The sequence below is a fragment of the Mustela putorius genome, unplaced genomic scaffold (assembly GCF_011764305.1).
Source record: "Mustela putorius furo isolate JIRA1106 unplaced genomic scaffold, ASM1176430v1.1 tig00003871_pilon_pilon_pilon, whole genome shotgun sequence".
Taxonomy (NCBI): Eukaryota; Metazoa; Chordata; class Mammalia; order Carnivora; family Mustelidae; genus Mustela; species Mustela putorius.
The window spans coordinates 8142253-8163530 of record NW_025422023.1 but is presented as its reverse complement, the minus strand read 5'-3'; the positions used below and the strand labels follow the sequence as shown (position 1 = coordinate 8163530).

Below are 21278 nucleotides of genomic sequence, written 5' to 3'. Positions count from 1 at the left end.
TATACACGTCCTCAGTACTCCTAAGGGGGCCGTAATTATAAGAAATGCCTCTTGCTTCAGCCAAGCAGCCAGCTCCATTTCAGTGCATACCCACCGCCGTTAGAGCCCCATGTGGAGTATGGTGGCAGTTACGGCCTTCACACCGCAGGAACTTAAACTTCAGTGGTGAAAAAAGGCAAACAGGTGTGATCAAAGGAAATTACTTGAAACTACATTCTTTGAAAAATAATTCTTTTTCAAAACCATTCTAAATACAAACAGTGCTTCATCGTAAATTCACAAGAACAGATACTACAAACTTATAAAGCATTTACACATTGGTATTTCTGTGCAACTTGTTGAGATTAGTAGATGTTGAATCATGCACTTTTTTTTTTTAAAGAGTTTATTTATTTATTTGACAGAGAGAGATCACAAGAAGACGGAGAGGCAGGCAGAGAGAGAGAAAGGGAAGCAGGCTCCCTGCTGAGCAGAGAGCCCGATACCGGACTCGATCCCAGGACCCTGAGATCATGACCTGAGCCGAAAGCAGTGGCTTAACCCACTGAGCCACCCAGGCGCCCCAAATAATGCACTTTTATTTAGAACTTTTGTTTCAGCCCTTCTAAAGAAAGGTGGCAGATGTTTAATTAAACAAATTAATAATAATAATAATGATGATGAACTTCAAATTAACAATTTATTTGGAAGAAAAGAGCGTGAAACAGTGGTGAAAATGCAAGCAAGCAGCAGTTATTCTAGAAAAGGCACATACGTGTAAAGAACCACTGAATTTTAAAGGTGAAAATGAAGCAATCTTCCATGCTATCTTCCTCAATCCTTTTAACCAAAGCTTCAGTGGCAATCTTTTATTCGATCACTAAGAAACAGGATAAAATCTGAAGTCTTGTGCATTTATGTCTATTTGAAGTACATGTGTTGGGAAAAAAAAATATCTCTATCCCCCAAAGTTGCAATATCTGAAATGTGACTGCTGCTTCCGAATAGATCTGCATCCCACAAAACTTTCATGCAGCGGGTCACATAGACTGCAGCCTAGGAAAGAGACTTACTCCAGCTTTCTCGGCCAATCCTTCAAGATGTGATACTGATACCCAGCTTTTGTGATCCCAACTTTAATCATCTTTACAGGAGGAATAGAGGAACTTATGATTTAATGTATGATTGTGTGTATCCTATGATTCCACAAGAAACAGTTTTCACAGGTCCTCAGAAATGCAAACTGTAAAATCAGCAAAGAAATTCAGTAAGAAGAATTAATACCCTCATCTGACTGGATTTGTGATTTCCCTACAGGGGAAAGCTCTCTACCTCCGGAGGGGTCAACTTCTCATACCAGTACATCACCCTCAGTCTCAGTAACAATGCCAGGAAACAACTCCCAATTTCAAGGTATGACTTCTGTGTGCGTGAGTGGACATGTGCTTTCCTTGATCCCTTCTCACCAAGAAAACCTTATGAATCTTTTTTTAACAATTTTATCAAGGTATAAGTGAAATACAAAACAAAGCTGCATATCCGTGGTAAAGCAAGGACACAAGGAAACTTTGAAAGTGATAGACATGTCTATTACCTTGATTATGGTGATAGTTTCACAGGTATAGGCATTTGTCCAAACTCGTCAACTTGTATACATTAACTCCCTACCAATCTTGATTTACAAAACAGAGTCCTTTCAGAAGGAGGGTTTTTGTTTTGTTTTGTTTTGTTTCCACTTGAAACCATCATACCTAGAAATCACAGAGGCTTAGTTAAATGGGGTGGTTGGGGGGGTGTGGATTGTGAGGATTGGCATACATTAACCAAAGGTGACCTATTGTTTTTCTTTTTTAAAATAATAGGTACTGAAGATGCAAAAAACGCAAGCTCTTCTTCAGCCAACCCCTCTTACTCCAGTGAGTAAAAGACGTTTCTTCATTTGTGTATAACAAATATTCAAAATGTTTTAATGTGGCTGAGAACAGAGAGGATTCGATTATAGACAGTCTTTTATCAACTTTGCTGAACCTGGAATTTCATTATAATCCTACCTAATTACTGCCTGTTTTGAGAATTTCCTGCTGTTGGGTCTGATTTTAATGAGCACACCTTTGGGATTTTTTTTTTTTACCCCAGCATTAAGCGATTACCACCAAGGGTCAAGGTAAATAGATAAGACTAGTCTCAGATAAGCCAAAGTGCATAGGCAGAGAGCTCCATAAAGATAAATTGTTCACCTTCACAGAACTTTACCTTATGTTAAAAATGGCCTTTAAAGAAATGCTCCATTTTAGCCGAAACATAAATATATCATGTAACCTATGTGTGTGTTCTAGGACTAAATAGAAAAAAAAAAAAAATCCACTCATTGCCCTAGAAATTAAGAACGAGATGAATGTATATGAAGCAGATGACAAAAGATGATCTAGATTTAGGTAAAACCATCCCATTCAAAAAGTCACCACTGCATTTATCGACCTGCTAATTCACAGCATCTTCATTTTTGGAGGCACTCATGATCTCACACAAGGTCTAATATGAAGCATATATTTAACTATAAAATTGGAAGTAGAAGCCATCCTACAGAAAACTGGATTAATACGAGGAGGACATATGCAAGCCGATGAGAATACTCAGTAAACTATCACTATCACTATGGCCTCTGCATCTCTGGTTGTATGACTATGACAGCTCTGTCTTTTCATCACTGTTGTTTTCACCTGGGCAATGACTGTCACAAAAGAAGACCAGATGCTAAAAGCCAAACCAAAACAGCAAGACCCTCTTCTGAATAAAAACTCACCTCAATTTACTGTCACAACACCACTCCCCTAAATGTGTGTGCACATACACACATACATCATTCTTGAACCATGGGCTCATTTTTAGAAATCATATCCATCCTGATATGCACTTATGTCCACTTATGCTATTTTATGCCTTTTGTAGTTCTAAGATATTATTATGGAAAAATAAGCCGTAAGTGCACTGGCAGAGAGCTCCATAAAAATGAACGGTTCACCTTCACAGAACTTTACCTTATGTTAAAAATGGGCTTTAAAGAAATGCTCTGTTTTAGCCAAAACATACATATCATATACCGTGCATGTGTATTCTACGACTGAATAGAAAAAATCCACTCGTTTCCCAAGAAATTAAGAATTTCTGAATTTTTTAGGAAGCCCACATCACAGCTAGAGCAGTTCCAGTACGTGATAGATGATAGGTAGATTGATCGATTGATTGATCTATCGATTCTGGTAACCGTATTATAAAGTAGTAAATAATACAATGTGTGAATGTGGATTTATAGTATAGAGGACATCTTCTGCTCCTCCAGTCTTCCATCTCCTCACTTCTCTAGTCTCTAAGAAGGTGAGGAAACCAGCTCCCGTACGGTCGGAACTTGATTTCAAAAGGCTGCAAGACTGACATCAAGTGGATACATCAGAAATGACAACTAGAGGGAAACCTTTGAATCAGATACATCTTTGCTGAAAATATAGTATGTTTAATAGAGTGATGTTTAAAGAAGGAAAGATGCATGCCTGCTTTTGTTCTGTAAATTCTTTACTGTTAAATTCAATAGCCACTCTAATTGCCAACGTCTTCAATACTTTTAGGTATTATTTTGCCAGTGGTGATTGCTTTGATTGTAGTGACACTTTCTGCATTTGTTCTTGTGGGTTTGTATCGAATGTGCTGGAAGACAGACCCAGGTAGGTAACAGAGTTTTGTTTCATTTTGTTTTTTCAAAGGCGAATGGACGCTCAGTCTAAACTTGAATGTAAACTCTTCCAGGGAGAGAAGGATTACAGAAAGAAATAAAATGCCCTATTGCTTGATCACAGAAATAGAGGGGAAGGGACAGAGAAATCCCCTGAATGCTGATGAATGGATTGATGATGATTACCTGCTGGTGGCAGATATTATCAGATATGGACAAAGTCTTTTTAATGAAAGAACCCTCGTTTTGTGAGTGGCCAGGGGATTATAGTAGTTAACGGAGGCATAAAATGACATACCTTATCTGTAGTGAAGAATTTTTCTACTTCCATGTGACAGAGAATAGAGGTAAGCATTGCTAAGAATTTAGGTGAGAGCCCCACACTCTCATGAAGGGCATTCTGTGATGTGGGCTGTCCCGGGGGGGCAGAGCTTCCTTCCAGGGAAGGTTGTTCCGTGACTGTGTGTTTTGTTGATTAATTCAGCTCCTCAGAACTAAACATGATTGCGATTTTTAGTGGGTTTTAAGCTTGACAATTCTTTCTTATCCTCCTTAATCTCTCCCATGGCATTTAAAGTCTTTCCTTGCTTTGTTAAAAGTCTTTCCTTCTCTTCTTTACTGCTGCTCTCAACTATAGAGGACACACAGAGAGATGCTGGAGGGGAGGTGGGTGAAACGCGTGTGGGGATTAAGGAGAGCACGTGTGAGGAACATGGGGTGATGTATGGAAGTGATAAATCTCTAAATTCTCCTGAAACCCAATGTATTTTTTTAATATTTATTTGAGAAAGAGCATGAGTTGAAAGGGCAGAGGGAAAGGGACAGAGAATCTCAAGCAGACTCCGTACTGAGTGAGGAGCCTATCACTGGACTCATTCTCACCACCCTAAGGTCATGACCTGAGCTGAAACCAAGAGTCGGACACTTACCAGATCACGTGCATCACGCCGGCACCCCAAAATTGATTATTTTTATAAGATATGCAAGCCATACTATTTTTTACCCAATAAAGAGTGTGCCCCCCGGGCATTAAGGGATGCTGTTCCTGCAGCCAGTCTCCGCCATGCACCACACAGAGAGTTCAGGGCACAAGCGTGACAACACAAGGCAAAGTTAACACAAAAAAACCAGTAGTGTTCATTTTAGCTCTTATTGGAAAATGAGCAGAAAACAAATAAATGCCTTTCCTTTTGAGAGTTCGTGAATAAACTTCTTAATAATGTCTGAAATATGTTTCCTTAGTCTATTTCCAGAGGGGAAATAGCAATTTTATAAATCAGTTCACTTTCTCTAAGTTTCTAAACCACCAGTCCTATCTTTTATGGGACATTGACCATCCAAGTTGAAGCCTGTGGGTGTTGAGTATGTAGGATAGGTAAAAAAAATTAATGTGCTAAATCCACTTGTAAAAATACCCTACACTGAAAGACTGCTTTGCATAAGAATATTAGCAAATAAGTTATTTGAAAAGTTGACATTTTCTAATGAAGAAGGTGAATTGGGTGAATTGGATCATTCAGGGAAAATAAGTATAAAATTCCTACAGCTATGGAGAGTTATTGTGGAGGCATATAATACTTTATAACAAAGTTCAGCAATTGTACAATTAGCCAAACCTATTTGGTTATTGTTAACTTTGTTTTCCAAACAGAAGTTTCACAGCATTGTTATTAAATTAGCACCATTAAACACCTACAGTTAATCTCTCTTGAAGTATGTGGGTGAGACTTCATCAAGTTCAGAAAATTTGTAAACCCTCTCTGCTCTGTGGAAGACAACATGAATCAGAGATTTCGGTATGAAATTAAGCTTATCTAGATAATGTTGACAGCAGTCTGAGCTTTAACTCAAGGAAGAACAGCCTATATGCAGAAGGTAATCTTTTGGTGTGCATCTATCTGCTAATGAAACTGAATTATAGTATTCTGAGGAAAAGTATTAAAACAAGCACGCAAAAAAGTATCAACTCATTCTGAAATAGGGTTATGAGCATCACAAGTGATATCATACATAACACTTAAAATAGGAATAAAAAATGCTGTTAAAATCCTACTGATGTTGGGAAGACAAAGTTAGATCAAGTTAAAGAATAGCATATGGTGCCATGAGTTGAATCCTAGGGATTAAGAGTCATGATGGCATATCTTAGCCAAGGTGACAGAAATAGAAGTAGCCAAAATATCAGTGGAAATCAAACTCTTTGTAAAACAATGATGGTCACCACCAAGAGAATTGTATTTAAAGGGCATATCCCAAAGACAAGGACTACATTAGAGGTGAAAGGAAATCCAAGAAGACAAAAGCTGAGTACCTATGAAATAAAACCACAAAAAATTGGAAGCAAAACAGGAGGGACTCTGAGCTATTACATTAGTTTGCTTAAGGCATCACAGATTAATGATGCAGGGTTTGACCACCAACAGAAGCTCCCTAACATTCAAGGCTTTGTGAAGAACGAATCATTCCGAATTCTCACTCTATACCCCAAATGTCTTCTGTCAGACCCTGGTGGAGCAGCCCAGCAAAACAAAAAAAGATTAGTTACAGTTAGTAACCTCAGTGACATTTTGCAGAGCACTTTTGAGAGGCCAAATCAGTGGGCTCCAGATGCAATTAGAAGCAAAGTCTACAATGTTGTTCACCACAAATACAGTGATTTGTGTCTCCAGAAAGAGCAGTGTATGAAGTAGAGCCAAAAATTCAATTCTCTGGTATAAAAAGGTAATGCAATACTTTGAGGAAAATTTTTTTTCAGAGATACTGAAATTAACTGAGACATTTTCTAGCGTCTGTGGGATGTGTGATAATGGATAGTAGTTTCACATAACAATATGAAACTATAAGATTGAAATTAGTCCAGAACTAAATTCAGTGGAGTTGGCCTACTTAGGACTATCCCAAGAATGTATCAGCCGTACCTAAGGAATAATCAGAACCATATCTGAGAAAAAGACTAATGGAGCTGGAGGAAAGACAAAAAAGTTACAAAATGGCATCATAAACATCTCTGCTCAGAAAGTAGCAGAGGACTTGGGGTTGTTTTTGTTTGTTTTTATAGTCAAGCTCCTCACAGCTCTAATAACTGTTCTTTCCTTCCCTAGGCACACCGGAAAATGGAAATGACCAGTAAGTAGCAACATCATTTTTTTTTCCCCAGAAGCTCTGACCCTGCCTTTTATATAAGGGGAAAAAAATTAATCTTCTACTTACACATTTTGGTTTATTTTTTAAATAATCTGTGTAAAAAGCCCAAGAAACAAGGTTTGGCTCTTTGTCAGAATTCCCTGAATCAACAGAGAAATTCCAACAACTAAAGAGACATTGTTCTAAATCTTGGATATGGTAGTAAAATGAGAAATCAAAAGGTAAAATGCAGGGGCACCTGCCTGGGTGGCTCAATCAGTTAAGCGTCTGACTCTTGATTTCAGCTCAGGTCACGATCTTAATGTTGAGAGATCAAGGCCCATGGGCTCCATGCTCAACAGGGAGTCTGCTTGGGGTTCTCTTTCCCCATCTTTCTCTGCCCCTCCCCCCACCTGTGCTCCCTTTCATTCTTTTTCTCTAAAATAAATAAATAAAAACAAAAATAAAGATGAAATGCAAAGATAGAAAAATGAATATAAGTAACTATAAGGAAAAATCTCAAAGAAAACATACTTAGAGTTTAAGAAGAGCTTTTCCAGTGAAATTTTCAGTATATTTATCACAAGGGATAACCATGACTGCACCATGAGACAGCTCCAAGTGGCTTTATCTTAGCAGTAGATGGTTATTCTATTTTGAGTTTATCAAAACAAAACAAAACAAAACAAAAAAGCAGTTGTCACCAATCTGGCCAGCTGTTACAGTCAAGGTTCTATAAAGAAATAAATTGTTTTAATGTCAAAAACAAGTTTTGTAGTTAAGACTTCTTTGTTGACCCAAATTTGCAGCCTGCCTTCACGTAGTCGTTTTTGTATGTTCATCGAATAGTGGACTTTAAAAATAATATCCTTAGGTCATCTATCCTTATGTATTCAAACTGGTGTCTCTTGAGATGTCCAAGAAACTAATCTGGGTTTGAAACTGTTTCGAATGTGGGAAAGGATAGGTGGGAACTCTTGGTCAGAACAGACACTTCACTGCAGTAGCCACAGCTTCATGAAAAGAGTTCCCCAGACCTCGGCATGGGTCCAAAAGGCTGGGAAACACCCCTATGTCTTCCCTTTCATAATGCAGGACTGGAGACCTGTGCAATATGGACCTTGTGAGCAATGTTTCACATGACCCCGTTTTGTGTTTGATTTACCTATCATTGCTTAACTGTATGACAGAGATTTATTGGCTTGATTCTAGAAGTAGAAAGTGCTATAAAGGTATATTATGTCTGTATGTAAAAAGACACAGGTTTGTCATAGAAACACATAAAAAATACATGTGCTTGCATATCTTCTTCATTCTGTTTATATCATGTATATTTTCTTTCACAGACATGCAATGTTAATTACTGTGGTGCTGACTTATATTTTCTGTTCCAAATAGACCTCAGTCCGATAAAGAGAGTGTGAAGCTTCTCACTGTTAAGACGATTTCTCATGAGTCTGGTAAGCTCCCAGATTGCTGATTAGCTGCAAATGGTTATTTCAAAATCTATCTCGGATTTTGTTCAGGTGAAACATGACCAAAAAGCATAATTTCTTAAGAAATAGACAATAGGTAACTCCCCACAAAGCAAAATTCTCCCCTACGGAAATTATGAGTCCTAGAAATATCATTTTTAGTAAGATCATTGGACTATTGTACTTTAAGAGGTTGCTTTTTATAATATATATGAATATGTTCCAAAGAAGGGGTGATGACTCGAAAGATTTTCTACTCTGTGGTAGTAGCACAAAGGACTTTAATGGTTTTTATTATTGCTGTTGCTTTGTTTCATTTTTGGTAATTACTACGTATAGTCAACTGAAACCCGGATTCATCATGTAAAATAAAATCCTACTTTGTATTATATAAAATTATATTATATATAATTGTATTATGTATAAAATTTTATATAATTTTAATTGAGCTTCCCAATGAAGAGGAAATACAATCTCCTGTTGAAAAAATTTGTTTATTTTTCCCAATTTCCTACATTTTTAAATTGGATGTGAAATGTATAAATTTTCAAAATATAGGTATGATTTGTATTAATTATATTTGCATCAAGAATAATGAAAAATGAGGTGCTAAGTAAACATGAAAACGTATTTAAACATGAAAAAGCATAGTTTTTTTTCTTGTTTTGAGTAAACCATAGATTTAAAACCTCAATATTATAAAACATATATATAAAAAACAATTATTCTCTCTACAAAACAATCCATGTGGATCTAATTTAAATAGCAAGTTACATGAATACATTCACAATATTCCACTCCCCATTTTACCCATACAAAATAGTGAAAAAATAAAGATACCTGGTCGGGTGAAAGCTATGGAAAAATAAACTCCATTGTATATATGTAGCAAAAAAAAAGCAATTTTGTCAAACAAAAAGCAATCAATATTGTCCCAATTCAAGAGCAAGATACCAACAGTTGAATGTGGTCCCAACTTTAGGTGGAAAAGTCTAATGAGAATAAACTACAACATGCAGACAGAGAAGCCTTAAAATTTGAGGGTGCCCGGAATCTGCAGACATGCTCAGACTCCCCTCATGGGAGTCAATTTCTTATGAGAAACATTCTTCATTCTTATGTCTCCTCTACGCTTTCTATGCACACATTTCTTTTAGTCCCACACAGTTCTCTTAGAGGTAACAATCTGAATGGGCAAAGGAGTAAAATTCATTCATAAGATAATTGGAAATCACTTACAGGTTTCTCCTGATTATTCACCAGTCTTGACTAAGTTGCCAAGCCTATTTTACCAGGTCAGGAAAGAGCAGCCTACATGTGAACTAATCCTAAGTAAGGATCCTGAATGTGACCACCCCATTTCCCAAGAAAAGCTTTCAGAATCTGCCTATAGCTTGCAAGAAAGCATAACAATAATTTTGCATGCTGTCCTTATTTCCATGGGGATTTAGCAAAACACATTGCAACCTCAGGGCTCTCCAAGCTATGGGAGACCCCGGCTCCATCTAAGAGGCCCTGGCTATCCTTGTCAGGAGAGGCCTGTGAGTAGGGCCACCTGTCCTACCTCCCATTTCTACCAGGGAAATGACAACTGATACCAAATTGGGGATTGTGGGTGGGAAATTCCAGAGAACCTTGTTTTTCGGTTGCAAATTTAATATCTGAGTCTTCTTTAAGGTCCAGGGAAAATTCGACATAATCTGGGTTTTCCCACTCCCATAATCATTGCAGTAACAAGTGAATACTCCATGGAGGGATAGTTAAGAGGACCCTTAGTTCTCCAAGATTCCTTTCCCTCATAAGTAAATTTTCAGGTCACAGGTCTAAGGAGGAAATATCATCACAGGAATAATAAAATCTACTCTCTGGTCTTTTTGTTTCTGCCAGTCTTAACTTAGGAATCATACCTCTTTTAATGAAATAACCTCTCAATGGTCAACCTACCTGATTAACATGGAAGATATTTGGTGGTAGGGCAAAACTGAAATTGCTCATTCAGAGTCAGTTTCAATCGCCTAGAATTAATAATCTAAAACATAACTATCTCCAAATCCTGTTTATACTACAATTTTTACTAAAGTCTGCTTCCTGAAACACTCATCAACAAATCTCTGTTCACTTCCTTTTAAATGTATTCAAATATGCTTTTTTAATAAAACTGTGCTCACTATACTCAATAGAAGTTACATTGTTATAATTATTTTACCTAAACATCTTTTGCGTGACCATCACATTTTTCCCCAAAATATAACTAGAATAAAATCTGAAATGAGAAGTTTGATATAAATTCAGGCTTAGCTCAATTTTCCACTATCTCCTATATAAAAATTTTTAAAAATGTAGAAAAGAGTTTGATAGAATAAATACCTGTCTACCCAGGACTCTGAATTGATGATTATTACATTTTATGTTATTTGTTTGTGGCCTAAGAAATGAAATGTTAATATGCCTCAGTGGTAACAATATGAAATTTGAGCTTCAGTGGCCAAAAGAACTCATTGGATTGGTCAGTACTTTAATTTATAAGCTATGGTTTTCTATCTCAAAATAAATTATGCCACTTTGGAGGTCAGTAAATCATGTTTCTAAGGAAACAATGCTCTGCAGCAACCCACCTACAGTGGAAATGCCAGTGGGTGCTAAAGTATCTGGATTTCCAGAAGTCTCCAAGAACCATGATTGTTGTTCAGGTCATTTTTTCCTAGTAAGACAGTTGCTTCCTCCAAAGCCTCCTCTAAAAAGGCCATGGTATTTATCCATCAACATTTCTTGCTTTCTTCTACAATGTTCTTTCTTAAACGGGTTCTTCTGCTAAAAATGTAACCCATAAATGTTTAAAATTTGATTATTTGTTTTCTTTAATATGAAAGAAAACATTTGCTAGAGTATAATAGGAATCTGCTTTCAGAAACAAATGAGCACCAAACATGGCAGATCAAGGAGTACTTTATGAGAACATACAAGATCCCACTCAACTGTAGTAAGAAATCTTGCTCATTTAAACATCATCATGCCTAAAAAAAAAAAAAAAAAAAAAAAAAAAAAAAAAAACCATCATCATGCCCGATGCCAAAATGTACATGTGACAAGGATGCATTTTAAACATGACCCCCACTTGCTCATATCTCAGAAAGTGAATATACATGGTCTTATTTTTAATATCAAAAACTTTAAGGATTACAAAGAAAAACTGCTCAAATTAATGAAAGAATAGCTGACTTCACAGAAGAAACAAAGCATAATATCTTTGAATTTAGTTTTAAAGCACTACTTGATTTTGAACAATTTGGAAGAAGAAAAAGCAGATCTGAATCATTATAATATTCCTCTGCTTAGAAAACTGGTAAGTTTGTATTATCTAAGATGAAGTTCAAACACTTTAGTATGTCTACAAAGGCCTTTTGTGACGCACCAAGGCTTCTCTTGCTCAGTCTGTGAACCACTTACTAACTCATATTCTCCAGACATCATGCATCTCCTGCCCCCGTCTTTCTTGCTGAATTCAAGCTCTTTTGAAGGAGAAGATGGTCCCTTGGTCCCTTTTGTCACCCTTTCCCTTCTACTACTTCACCATTATGGTAATGACACATTATTAGCATATTACTAGAATGCCAATACTAATTAGTATGTTATGGTAATTATTAAATGTACAGTCACTGTTTTGCTTATTTATTTTTACAAACAAAAAAGAAATGTGAAGTGTGAAGATGAGCAAGAAGATCAAAAGATTCAGAAAGTCATTCACAGATTCAGCGTCTGCCTTCTCAGCTCTTCAATGTTTGGCCATTCCCTTCATTTCCACCAAAGCTTCCTTGACTGTCCTTGGTGTACGTAGTCTCTCCCACTTCTGAACTTATTTTTTTCATTTGGCAAATCAACATGTATCATTGCCTTGTGATATCTCTTCATGGCTTACACTGCCATTTTAATATTAGACCAATTATGCATAATAGAGAATAGGGAGAACTAGAGAATAGAAAAGACTTAAAAATTATTCATGAAATCCAATGCAATGCAATCACTGTTGGCATTGGTGTATTTCCTTCTAGTTGGTTTTTTTTAACCCCTAGGTAGGTGTTTCACTCACTTTTATCATACACATCATTATTATAACTTACTGGATTCATACTGTGATTGAATCTTTATCATATTTCTATTACCAATTAGACAGCACTTAGAAGGAGATATTAAGAACTGGATTGATTTTCATATGATTGCTTTAGATGACCCTGACAAACAGTAGGGGTTCAATAAGTGTTTATTTTTTTCACTTCTCATTCCTGTCCTTCATAGCCATGGATTACAGGAAGTGCTGTGCTTTCTGCAAAATAATGATATGAGCAAAGAGTTGTTCTGGAAGGTGTCTGGGAGGGCTGTCACTCTGAAAGTGGCATCTCTCAGAACACAGCACCTAAGAGGTTCTTAAGGGCGTCTCAAGTTTGTTCTCCTCATCGGTCTCTGGCACTATTATCACCGCGATAGTGCTGGTGACAGGTAACATCAACAGAGTTCCCAGAAACAGGTTTCTAAGTGACATATAAAAGCTGGAGCAAAACAACGACGTTTATTCTCAAAGCCAGAAACTTTGACCCATACTGCTTTTGTATAGTATGACTGATGTTGATAGTTGAACTTACCTGAAAGACCCAGGTAGTGTGAACGTGTTAATCATGGAGTCAGGGGCATATAAAAACACTTGGAATCGTCAGCTTCCCATCAGCCTAGGTCAATATTTATATTGGCTGATGGAATAACATGGTATTTTGAGTAATATGCCCTGTGCTGCTCTGTATATCACCAAAGGGTTTATGTTGGCCTCTAAATTCATTTTTACAAAAGTCTCTCAATTATTTAAACAGAGGAACCATTCTAATGGCTTCTTGATAAAATGACACTTTAAACATATAACATAGTTTTGCTTAGGCTCAGGGAAGAAACAAAAATCCATACCTCATTCCCTAGGGTGCCTCTCTTGTTAACTCACACACACCCCCAATTCCCAGGGAGTTAGTTAGCATTGCTCCTTTAAGGATGATGTTGATGGTGGAAAAAAGCTCATAAATCTTGCTGAACAGTTTCCAAGCAATACCAGGAGAAAAGTTGTGACTCTAATGACATTCTTGAAGGAAAATTGGACTTTCCTGGGGAAAAAAAAAAAAAAAGCCAAGAAACTTTATTTTTATTTTCATCTTTTACTCTCTGAGCTCATAGATCAAAACACATCTTCTGTTTGTAGGTGAGCACTCTGCACAAGGAAAATCCAAGAACTGACAGCTTGATGAATCCTCCCCACACCTGGGCAATAAATATGTAAGTTTTTTTTAAATTTTATTCACTGAGATGCTCATTAGTATCTGCTTTGTTAGAGTGCTGTGACTTAGATTATTTCAAAAGACTTTTACAAGCTGAAAAGTTAATGGTTTGTGTCAATGAAACCATCCTTGTCTATTTGTCTAAAAACAAACTCCAAGAAGCCTTGCCAGAGGAGTGCATATGTTGGGGGCTGTAGAAGATTCTTCCAGTTGCCTTGCCCACCTCAGAAATGACACAGTTCACTCGGCCTGTTGGTAATGTTTTCATATAAAAGCAATTTGCCTTTACTTCAGTCGGTAAATGCATGCTAACAGTGGTGGTTAGACAGGGATCTATAGCTAACAGAGGATCCAGAATGAGAATGCTTACAAATTTTCAGTTCATTGCAGGAAAAAGATATGACACAGCAGCTGCACAAGTAAAGATATGCATCACGGCCAAAGGCTGGTCAGGGCAAGGGTTTCTGAAAAGGCAGGTGGGAGGCTCATCCGTCCTCACACGGTAAAGACTATACCAGGATATACTTTCTCTGTGGATGCAGGAACCGTGGATGTGTACACAAGACACGTCAAACAAGGTGATCCAAAAAGGTAGTCTCAGCTGGGATTTCTTATACCCAGCTGGTCACAAGGGCATATTGTTGCTGTATAACTAGCTGAGGGACAGAGTCCGCCAGTGTCTCTATGAGAACAGATGCAAATGAACAATCTCATTATAGCAATTGTAAATCAATAAATATGTGAAATCTTCTGAAACTATGGTTATGAACAACACTGTTATTCTGCATGTCCTCTGCTTTGTCCAGGAATTAGTGCAATGCAGATTCACTTCTTATTTCAATAAAATGTCTCAGGCCAAGTTCTTGCATTGTGGAATTAACCCTCTCAGTTTAGCATGAGATTGTCTTTTTTTTCCCTAGAATTGGGTAAAGAGGTCTTCTTCTGATATCAATTTAGTTTTCACAAGAAACAGTGATTAAGTGCCCTCACAATTAGTGTTTGTTGCTTTTTAGAAACTGAAGAAGAATTTATCCTTTGGTAACTAAGAGTAAAAGAGCAAAATACCAAATAAATATGTATATGCCCAGAATTGACCTGACCACTATGGTAGGCACTCTGGGTAGTGTCCAGAGGGAGGACCATTATTGTTGTGTTAACTCCCCATGCTTACTATCCAGCCACTAACACAGGACTATTACAGACACATAGAGAGTGCTTGCTGAGAAAATGATGCCTGCCAATGTTTCTCTGGTCAGTAGCAGGAGATAGAGACAAAGCATCACCATCCAGATGTGAATACTAGTATCACAATCCTATCCCTTTCTAGCCATCAAAGTGGATTAGAAAAAGAGAAATCAGAGTCTGCCTATCCTTTTGCATTGGGCAATTTAAGATGCAAAGTTTGAGAAGTTGAGAAATTTAAGTTTGTTGAAATAGGTGGTCCAAACCTACCTAGGGCATGGAAAGCTTCCTTCCATACCCACTATGGTTTCTTGGCAACCTTGTGGCTAGTAAAAAGATGCTTTCTAAATGATCAAAATGCTTAACTCTTTGTGACTAATCATCCAATTTAGAGAAAGACAAAATCTTCTTTCTAGTCAGAAAGAAAAACTATACAGAGATAAGGAATATTGGTGACCCAAACAAGTTTGACAAGATAAATTATCATACATTTCCTATTCCTTTCCAATTTTTTGTAATTAAAAAAAAATTGCCTAGCCTTTAATTCTACATCTTTCAATTTGGAGAAATAAGTAGCTTTTGTTGCTCTTCTATGTAATTTTGGAATTATGTAACAATGTTCTGAAGAAAAAAGATCAGAAAGTAAAGAGAAGAAACAAGTTTGACATGTCAATCCTACAATGCATCTTACTTTTTTTCAGTATGTTTCTCTTGGCAATCATTGTACTTTTAATGTAGTAACCAGTGAGAATGACTTTCTAGGTTATTAATGAGAAATCAGGTTTCAACTCAGAGATTCAGAATAAATAGGAATATAGTCATCAGAACTAGGAGATTTGGGAATAAAAGTTGAGAAGTCTGGATCTGTATGCAGCAGCAAACACTGATATGGAAAGTTCACAGTGTTAAAAATTTTCATCTCAAAATCCAATTCCAGAATAATTTAATGCTCAGTGCTTCATATATTGATCCTCTATTTTGTGCAGAGCATTATATTTAATGTGATTTGGCAAGATAGACAAGACTTCCAAAATACTTATAATCTATGATCTTTGCCCTCTGTAAATCTTTGCCTAGTGGGAACATGACATCACATTTAAGAAATAAGATAATAATAATTAAAGAAAAAAATTAAAAGCTATGTGAGCATGATTGATACTGATTCATCAGTTCAAACAGATTCTAAAATCTCTGAGACTTTTATATCAACAATAGGAAGATCGATAAGGGTTTCAAAAATGTTATCCTTTCACTGCAGATGCACTGATCTACTTAGGGATCATAACTTTTTAAGAATAAGAAAAGGATTATTTTAGCCGAAACTTTGCCAGTATAATTCACTTTGGTCCCAACTACTAGCTGGTACCACCTTCAAAATAGCTATTAATGCAAAAATAATTTGTGTTAAGTTTTGGAGACCACCAGAATCAAAGATTAGAAATATATTAGTGATATGCATGTCCATGTATATATAGATATATCTCTATATATATGATATAGATATATACATCTCCTCATTTATAGTGAAAATGTGTTATTATTTTCTTCTGAGATTAATTCTTTTATGAAAAGGAGTGGTAAGGATAACAAAGCTAAAGGAAATCATTTGCTGTCACAAAGAACTTACACCAAGGCCAGACTTTCTATGCAAAAATGTGCAGCGGTCAAACTACATACTTTTTTTTATCATTGATGCCAATAAATGAATAAATTTGTCCATAATGATTGTGGAACTGGGGACATTAGTTAATAGGGTCTATATGTGGGAAGATGTATAAGGAATTAAATATTTAAAAGGAGAGTAAAAGAAAATAACTGATTAAAAATTTTTGTTAAAACGTAAACAACATAAGGAAATTCAATGGAAAAGATAGGAATTCTATCACACCATGACTTAAAACATTCAAACAAAAAGAAATTATCATAAAAAAAATTATGAAACAAAAAAACAGGGGTACCGGGTGGCTCAGTGGGTTTAGCCTCTGCCTTCGGCTCAGGTCATGATCTCAGGGTCCTGGGATTGAATCCCCCATTGGGCTCTCTACTCAGCAGGGAACCTCTTTCCCCCTCTCTCTCTACCTGCCTCTGCCTACTTGTGATCTCTCTCTCTGTCAAATAAATAAAAATAAAATCTTTAAAAAAATAAACTGGGAAAATGTTTGCTATAAATATGAGGCCAGTTAACTAATATCTTAAATGTACCATATACCAAAGACATTTATACAGATTAGGAAGTAGAAAAATGAGCAAAGGCCAAGAACAAGCAATTCATGGAGAAAGAAATAGAAATGGTAATATAAAATTATAAGAGTTACTATAATGAAAAAATGTGAATTAAGACCAAAAAAATTATAACCTTCAATTTACTTAAATTTTTTTCCTTAATTTTTAAAAGTCATACTGATGAAGCAAATAATATCATATGCTGCATTTGAAAGTATAAATTAATCTTTCTGAAGAACAGTATTTTCACTGTTGACTTAAAATATTCAGAGTTGTTGCCTAGTAAATTCACTTCTAGGAAATTTTCATAAGGACATTATTTGAAATGTGATTAAAGGTTAATATACAAAGAATATTAGTGAACATTTAGAAAGAGTTTACATGTCTAATGGTATGGAAATTTCAAGTAAATTATGCTTCTTCTAATTAAAGACATTATTTAAGTTAGCAAAAGTAATTCTCAAGACAGTTTTTTTGTTGTTGTTTTTGTTTTTTTTTAAAGATTTTATTTATTTATTTGACAGAGAGAGATCCCAAGTGGACAGAGAGGCAAGGCAGAGAGAGAGGAGGAAGCAGGCTCCCCACAGAGCAGAGAGCCCAATGTGGGGCTCGATCCCAGGACCCTGGGATCATGACCCGAGCCAAAAGCAGAGGCTTTAGCCCACTGAGCCACCCAGGTGCCCCAAGATGGTTTTTTAATTACATGCAAACATGACTAAGGTATATGTTAAATGGGTGAGGGGACAATTTTAAAACTGAAGAAAGCATTTGATTGTTCCACAAGAGATTCTGTGCTATGGGAAGGGAGAGAACTAGAGTAACCTGCTTGTTCCCCCACCAGTAGGCTCTCTCTCCATTCTGTTTCAAGCCTCCTGACAGTTAAAGTAGAAAAGGGAGCTTCAGATAAAGAACAATGATGTGGATGGACCAGTGGCTTATCATATCAATATCATACTCAAAGGATCTGTCCAACAAGAAGATCTAAGAATTTTAAATATCTATGCCCCCAACATGGGAGCAGCCAACTATATAAACCAATTAATAACAAAATCAAAGAAACACATCAACAATAACACAATAATAGTAGGGGACTTTAACACTCCCCTCACTGAAATGGGCAGATCATCCAAGCAAAAGATCAACAAGGAAATAAAGGCCTTAAATGACACACTGGACCAGATGGACATCACAGATATATTCAGAACATTTCATCCCAAAGCAACAGAATACACATTCTTCTCTAGTGCACATGGAACATTCTCCAGAATAGATCACATCCTCGGTCCTAATTCAGGTCTCAACCAGTATCAAAAGATTGGGAACATTCCCTGCATATTTTAAGACCACAATGCTCTGAAGCTAGAACTCAACCACAAGAGGAAATTTGGGAAGAACCCAAATACATGGAGACTAAACAACATCCTTCTAAAGAATGAATGGGTCAACCAGGAAATTAAAGAAGAATTGAAAAAATTCATGGAAACAAATGATAATGAAATCACAATGGTTCAAAATCTGTGGGACACAACAAAGGCAGTCCTGAGAGGAAAATATATGGTGGTACAAGTCTTTCTCAAGATACAAGAAAGGTCTCAAGTACACAACCTAACCCTACACCTAAACGAGCTGGAGAAAGAACAAGAAAGAAATCCTAAACCCAGTAGGAGAAGATAAATCATAAAGATCAGAGCAGAAATCAATGAAATAGAAACAAACAAACAAACAAAAAAACAATAGAACAAATCAACGAAACTAGGAGCTGGTTCTTTGAAAGAATTAATAAGATTGACAAACTCCTGGCCAGACTTATCAAAAAGAAAAGAGAAAGGACCCAAATAAATAAAATCATGAATGAAAGAGGAGAGATCACAACTAACACCAAAGAAATACAGACAATTATAAGAACATACTATGAGCAACTCTATGCCAACAAATTTGACAATCTGGAAGAAATGGATGCATTCCTAGAAACATATAAACTACCACAACTAAACCAGGAAGAAATAGAAAGCCTGAACAGACCCATAACCAGTAAGGAGATTGAAACAGTCATCCAAACAAACAAAAGCCCAGGGCCAGACGGCTTCCCGGGGGAATTCTACCAAACATCTAAATAAGAACTAATTCCTATTCTCCTGAAACTGTTCCAAAAAATAAAAATGGAAGGAAAATTTTCAAACTCATTTTATGAGGTCAGCATCACCTTGATCCCAAAACCAGATAAGGATCCCATCAAAAAAGAGAATTACAGACCAATATCCTTGATGAACACAGATGCGAAAATTCTCACCAAAATACTAGCCAATAGGATTCAACAGTACATTAAAAGGATTATTCACCACTACCAAGTGGGATTTATTCCAGGGCTGCAAGTTTGGTTAAACATCCACAAATCAATCAATGCGATACAACACATCAATAAAAGAAAGAAGAACCATATGATACTCTCAATAGATGCTGAAAAAGCATTTGACAAAGTACAGCATCCCTTCCTGATCAAAACTCTTCAAAGTGTAGGGATAGAGGGCACATACCTCAATATTATCAAAGCCATTTATGAAAAACCCACCACAAATATCATTCTCAAGGGAGAAAAACTGAAAACTTTTCCCCTAAGATTAGGAACACGGCAGGGATGTCCATTATCACCACTGCTGTTCAACATACTACTAGAGGTCCTAGCCTCAGCAATAAGACAACAAAAGGAAATTAAAGGCATCCAAATAGGCAAAGAAGAAGTCAAACTATCACTCTTCACAGATGATATGATACTATATGTGGAAAACCCAAAAGTCTCCACTCCAAAACTGCTAGAACTTGTAAAGGAATTCAGTAAAGTGTCAGGATATAAGATCAATGTACAGAAATCAGTTGCATTTCTCTACACCAACAACAAGACAGAAGAAAGAAATTAAGGAGTCAATCCCATTTACAATTACACCCAAAACCATAAGATACCTAGGAATAAACCTAACCAAAGAGGCAAAGAATCTATAGTCAGAAAACCATAGAGTACTCATGAAAGAAATTGAGGAAGACACAAAGGAATGGAAAAATGTTCCATGCTCCTGGATTGGAAGAATAAATATTGTGAAAATGTCTATGCTACCTAAAGCAATCTACACATTTAATGCAATTCTTATCAAAGTACCATCCATCTTTTTCAAAGAAATGGAACAAATAATCCTAAAATTTATATGGAATCAGAAAAGACCTCGAATAGCCAAAGGAATATTGAAAAAGAAAGCCAAAGTTGGTGGCATCACAATTCCAGATTTCAAGCTCTATTACAAAGCTGTCATCATCAAGACAGCATGGTACTGGCACAAAAACAGACACATAGATCAATGGAACAGAATAGAGAGCCCAGAAATAGACCCTCAACTCTATGGAAAACTAATCTTTGACAAAGCAGGAAAGAATGTCCAATGGAAAAAAGACAGCCTCTTCAATAAATGGTGTTGGGAAAACTGGACAGCTACATGCAGAAAAATGAAATTGGACCATTTCCTTATACCACACATGAAAGTAGACTCAAAATGGATGAAGGACCTCAATGTGAGAAAGAAATCCATCAAAATCCTTGAGAAGAACACAGGCAGCAACCTCTTCGACCTCAGCCAGAGCAACATCTTCTTAGGAACATCACCAAAGGCAAGGAAAGCAAGGGCAGAAATGAACTACTGGGATTTCATCAAGATCAAAAGTTTTTGCACAGTGAAGGAAACAGTTAACAAAACCAAAAGACAACTGACAGAATGGGAGAAGATATTTGCAAATGACATATCAGATAAAGGACTAGTGTCCAAAATCTATAAAGAACTTAGGAAACTCAACACCCAAAGAACAAATAATCCAGTCAAGAAATGGGCAGAGGACATGAACAGACATTTCTGCAAAGAAGACATCCAGATGGCCAACAGACACATGAAAAAGTGCTCCATATCACTCGGCATCAGGGAAATACAAATCAAAACCACAATGAGATATCACCTCACACCAGTCAGAATGGCTAAAATCAACAAGTCAGGAAATGACAGATGCTGGCGAGGATGCAGAGAAAGGGGAACCCTCCTACACTGTTGGTGGGAATGGAAGCTGGTGCAACCACTCTGGAAAACAGCATGGAGGTTCCTCAAAATGTTCAAAATAGAACTACCCTACGACCCAGCAATTGCACTACTGGGTATTTATCCTAAAGATACAAACGTAGTGATCCGAAGGTGCACGTGCACCCAAATGTTTATAGTATTGATG

The 21278-nt window shown here is 36.6% G+C and overlaps 1 protein-coding gene across 2 annotated transcripts in view; it reads left to right on the top strand.

The window, feature by feature from the left end:
- Positions 1-21278, top strand: part of EMCN (endomucin) — a 108648-nt gene that overhangs the window by 77220 nt on the left and 10150 nt on the right. For both annotated transcript variants that reach the window (XM_004748172.3, XM_004748173.3), the window contains 6 exons: positions 1297-1392; positions 1842-1895; positions 3603-3698; positions 6808-6832; positions 8228-8289; positions 13541-13614. In XM_004748172.3, coding sequence (XP_004748229.1) covers positions 1297-1392; positions 1842-1895; positions 3603-3698; positions 6808-6832; positions 8228-8289; positions 13541-13575 — 368 coding nt within the window. In that variant the 3' untranslated portion in view covers positions 13576-13614. The remainder of the gene's footprint in view (positions 1-1296; positions 1393-1841; positions 1896-3602; positions 3699-6807; positions 6833-8227; positions 8290-13540; positions 13615-21278) is intronic.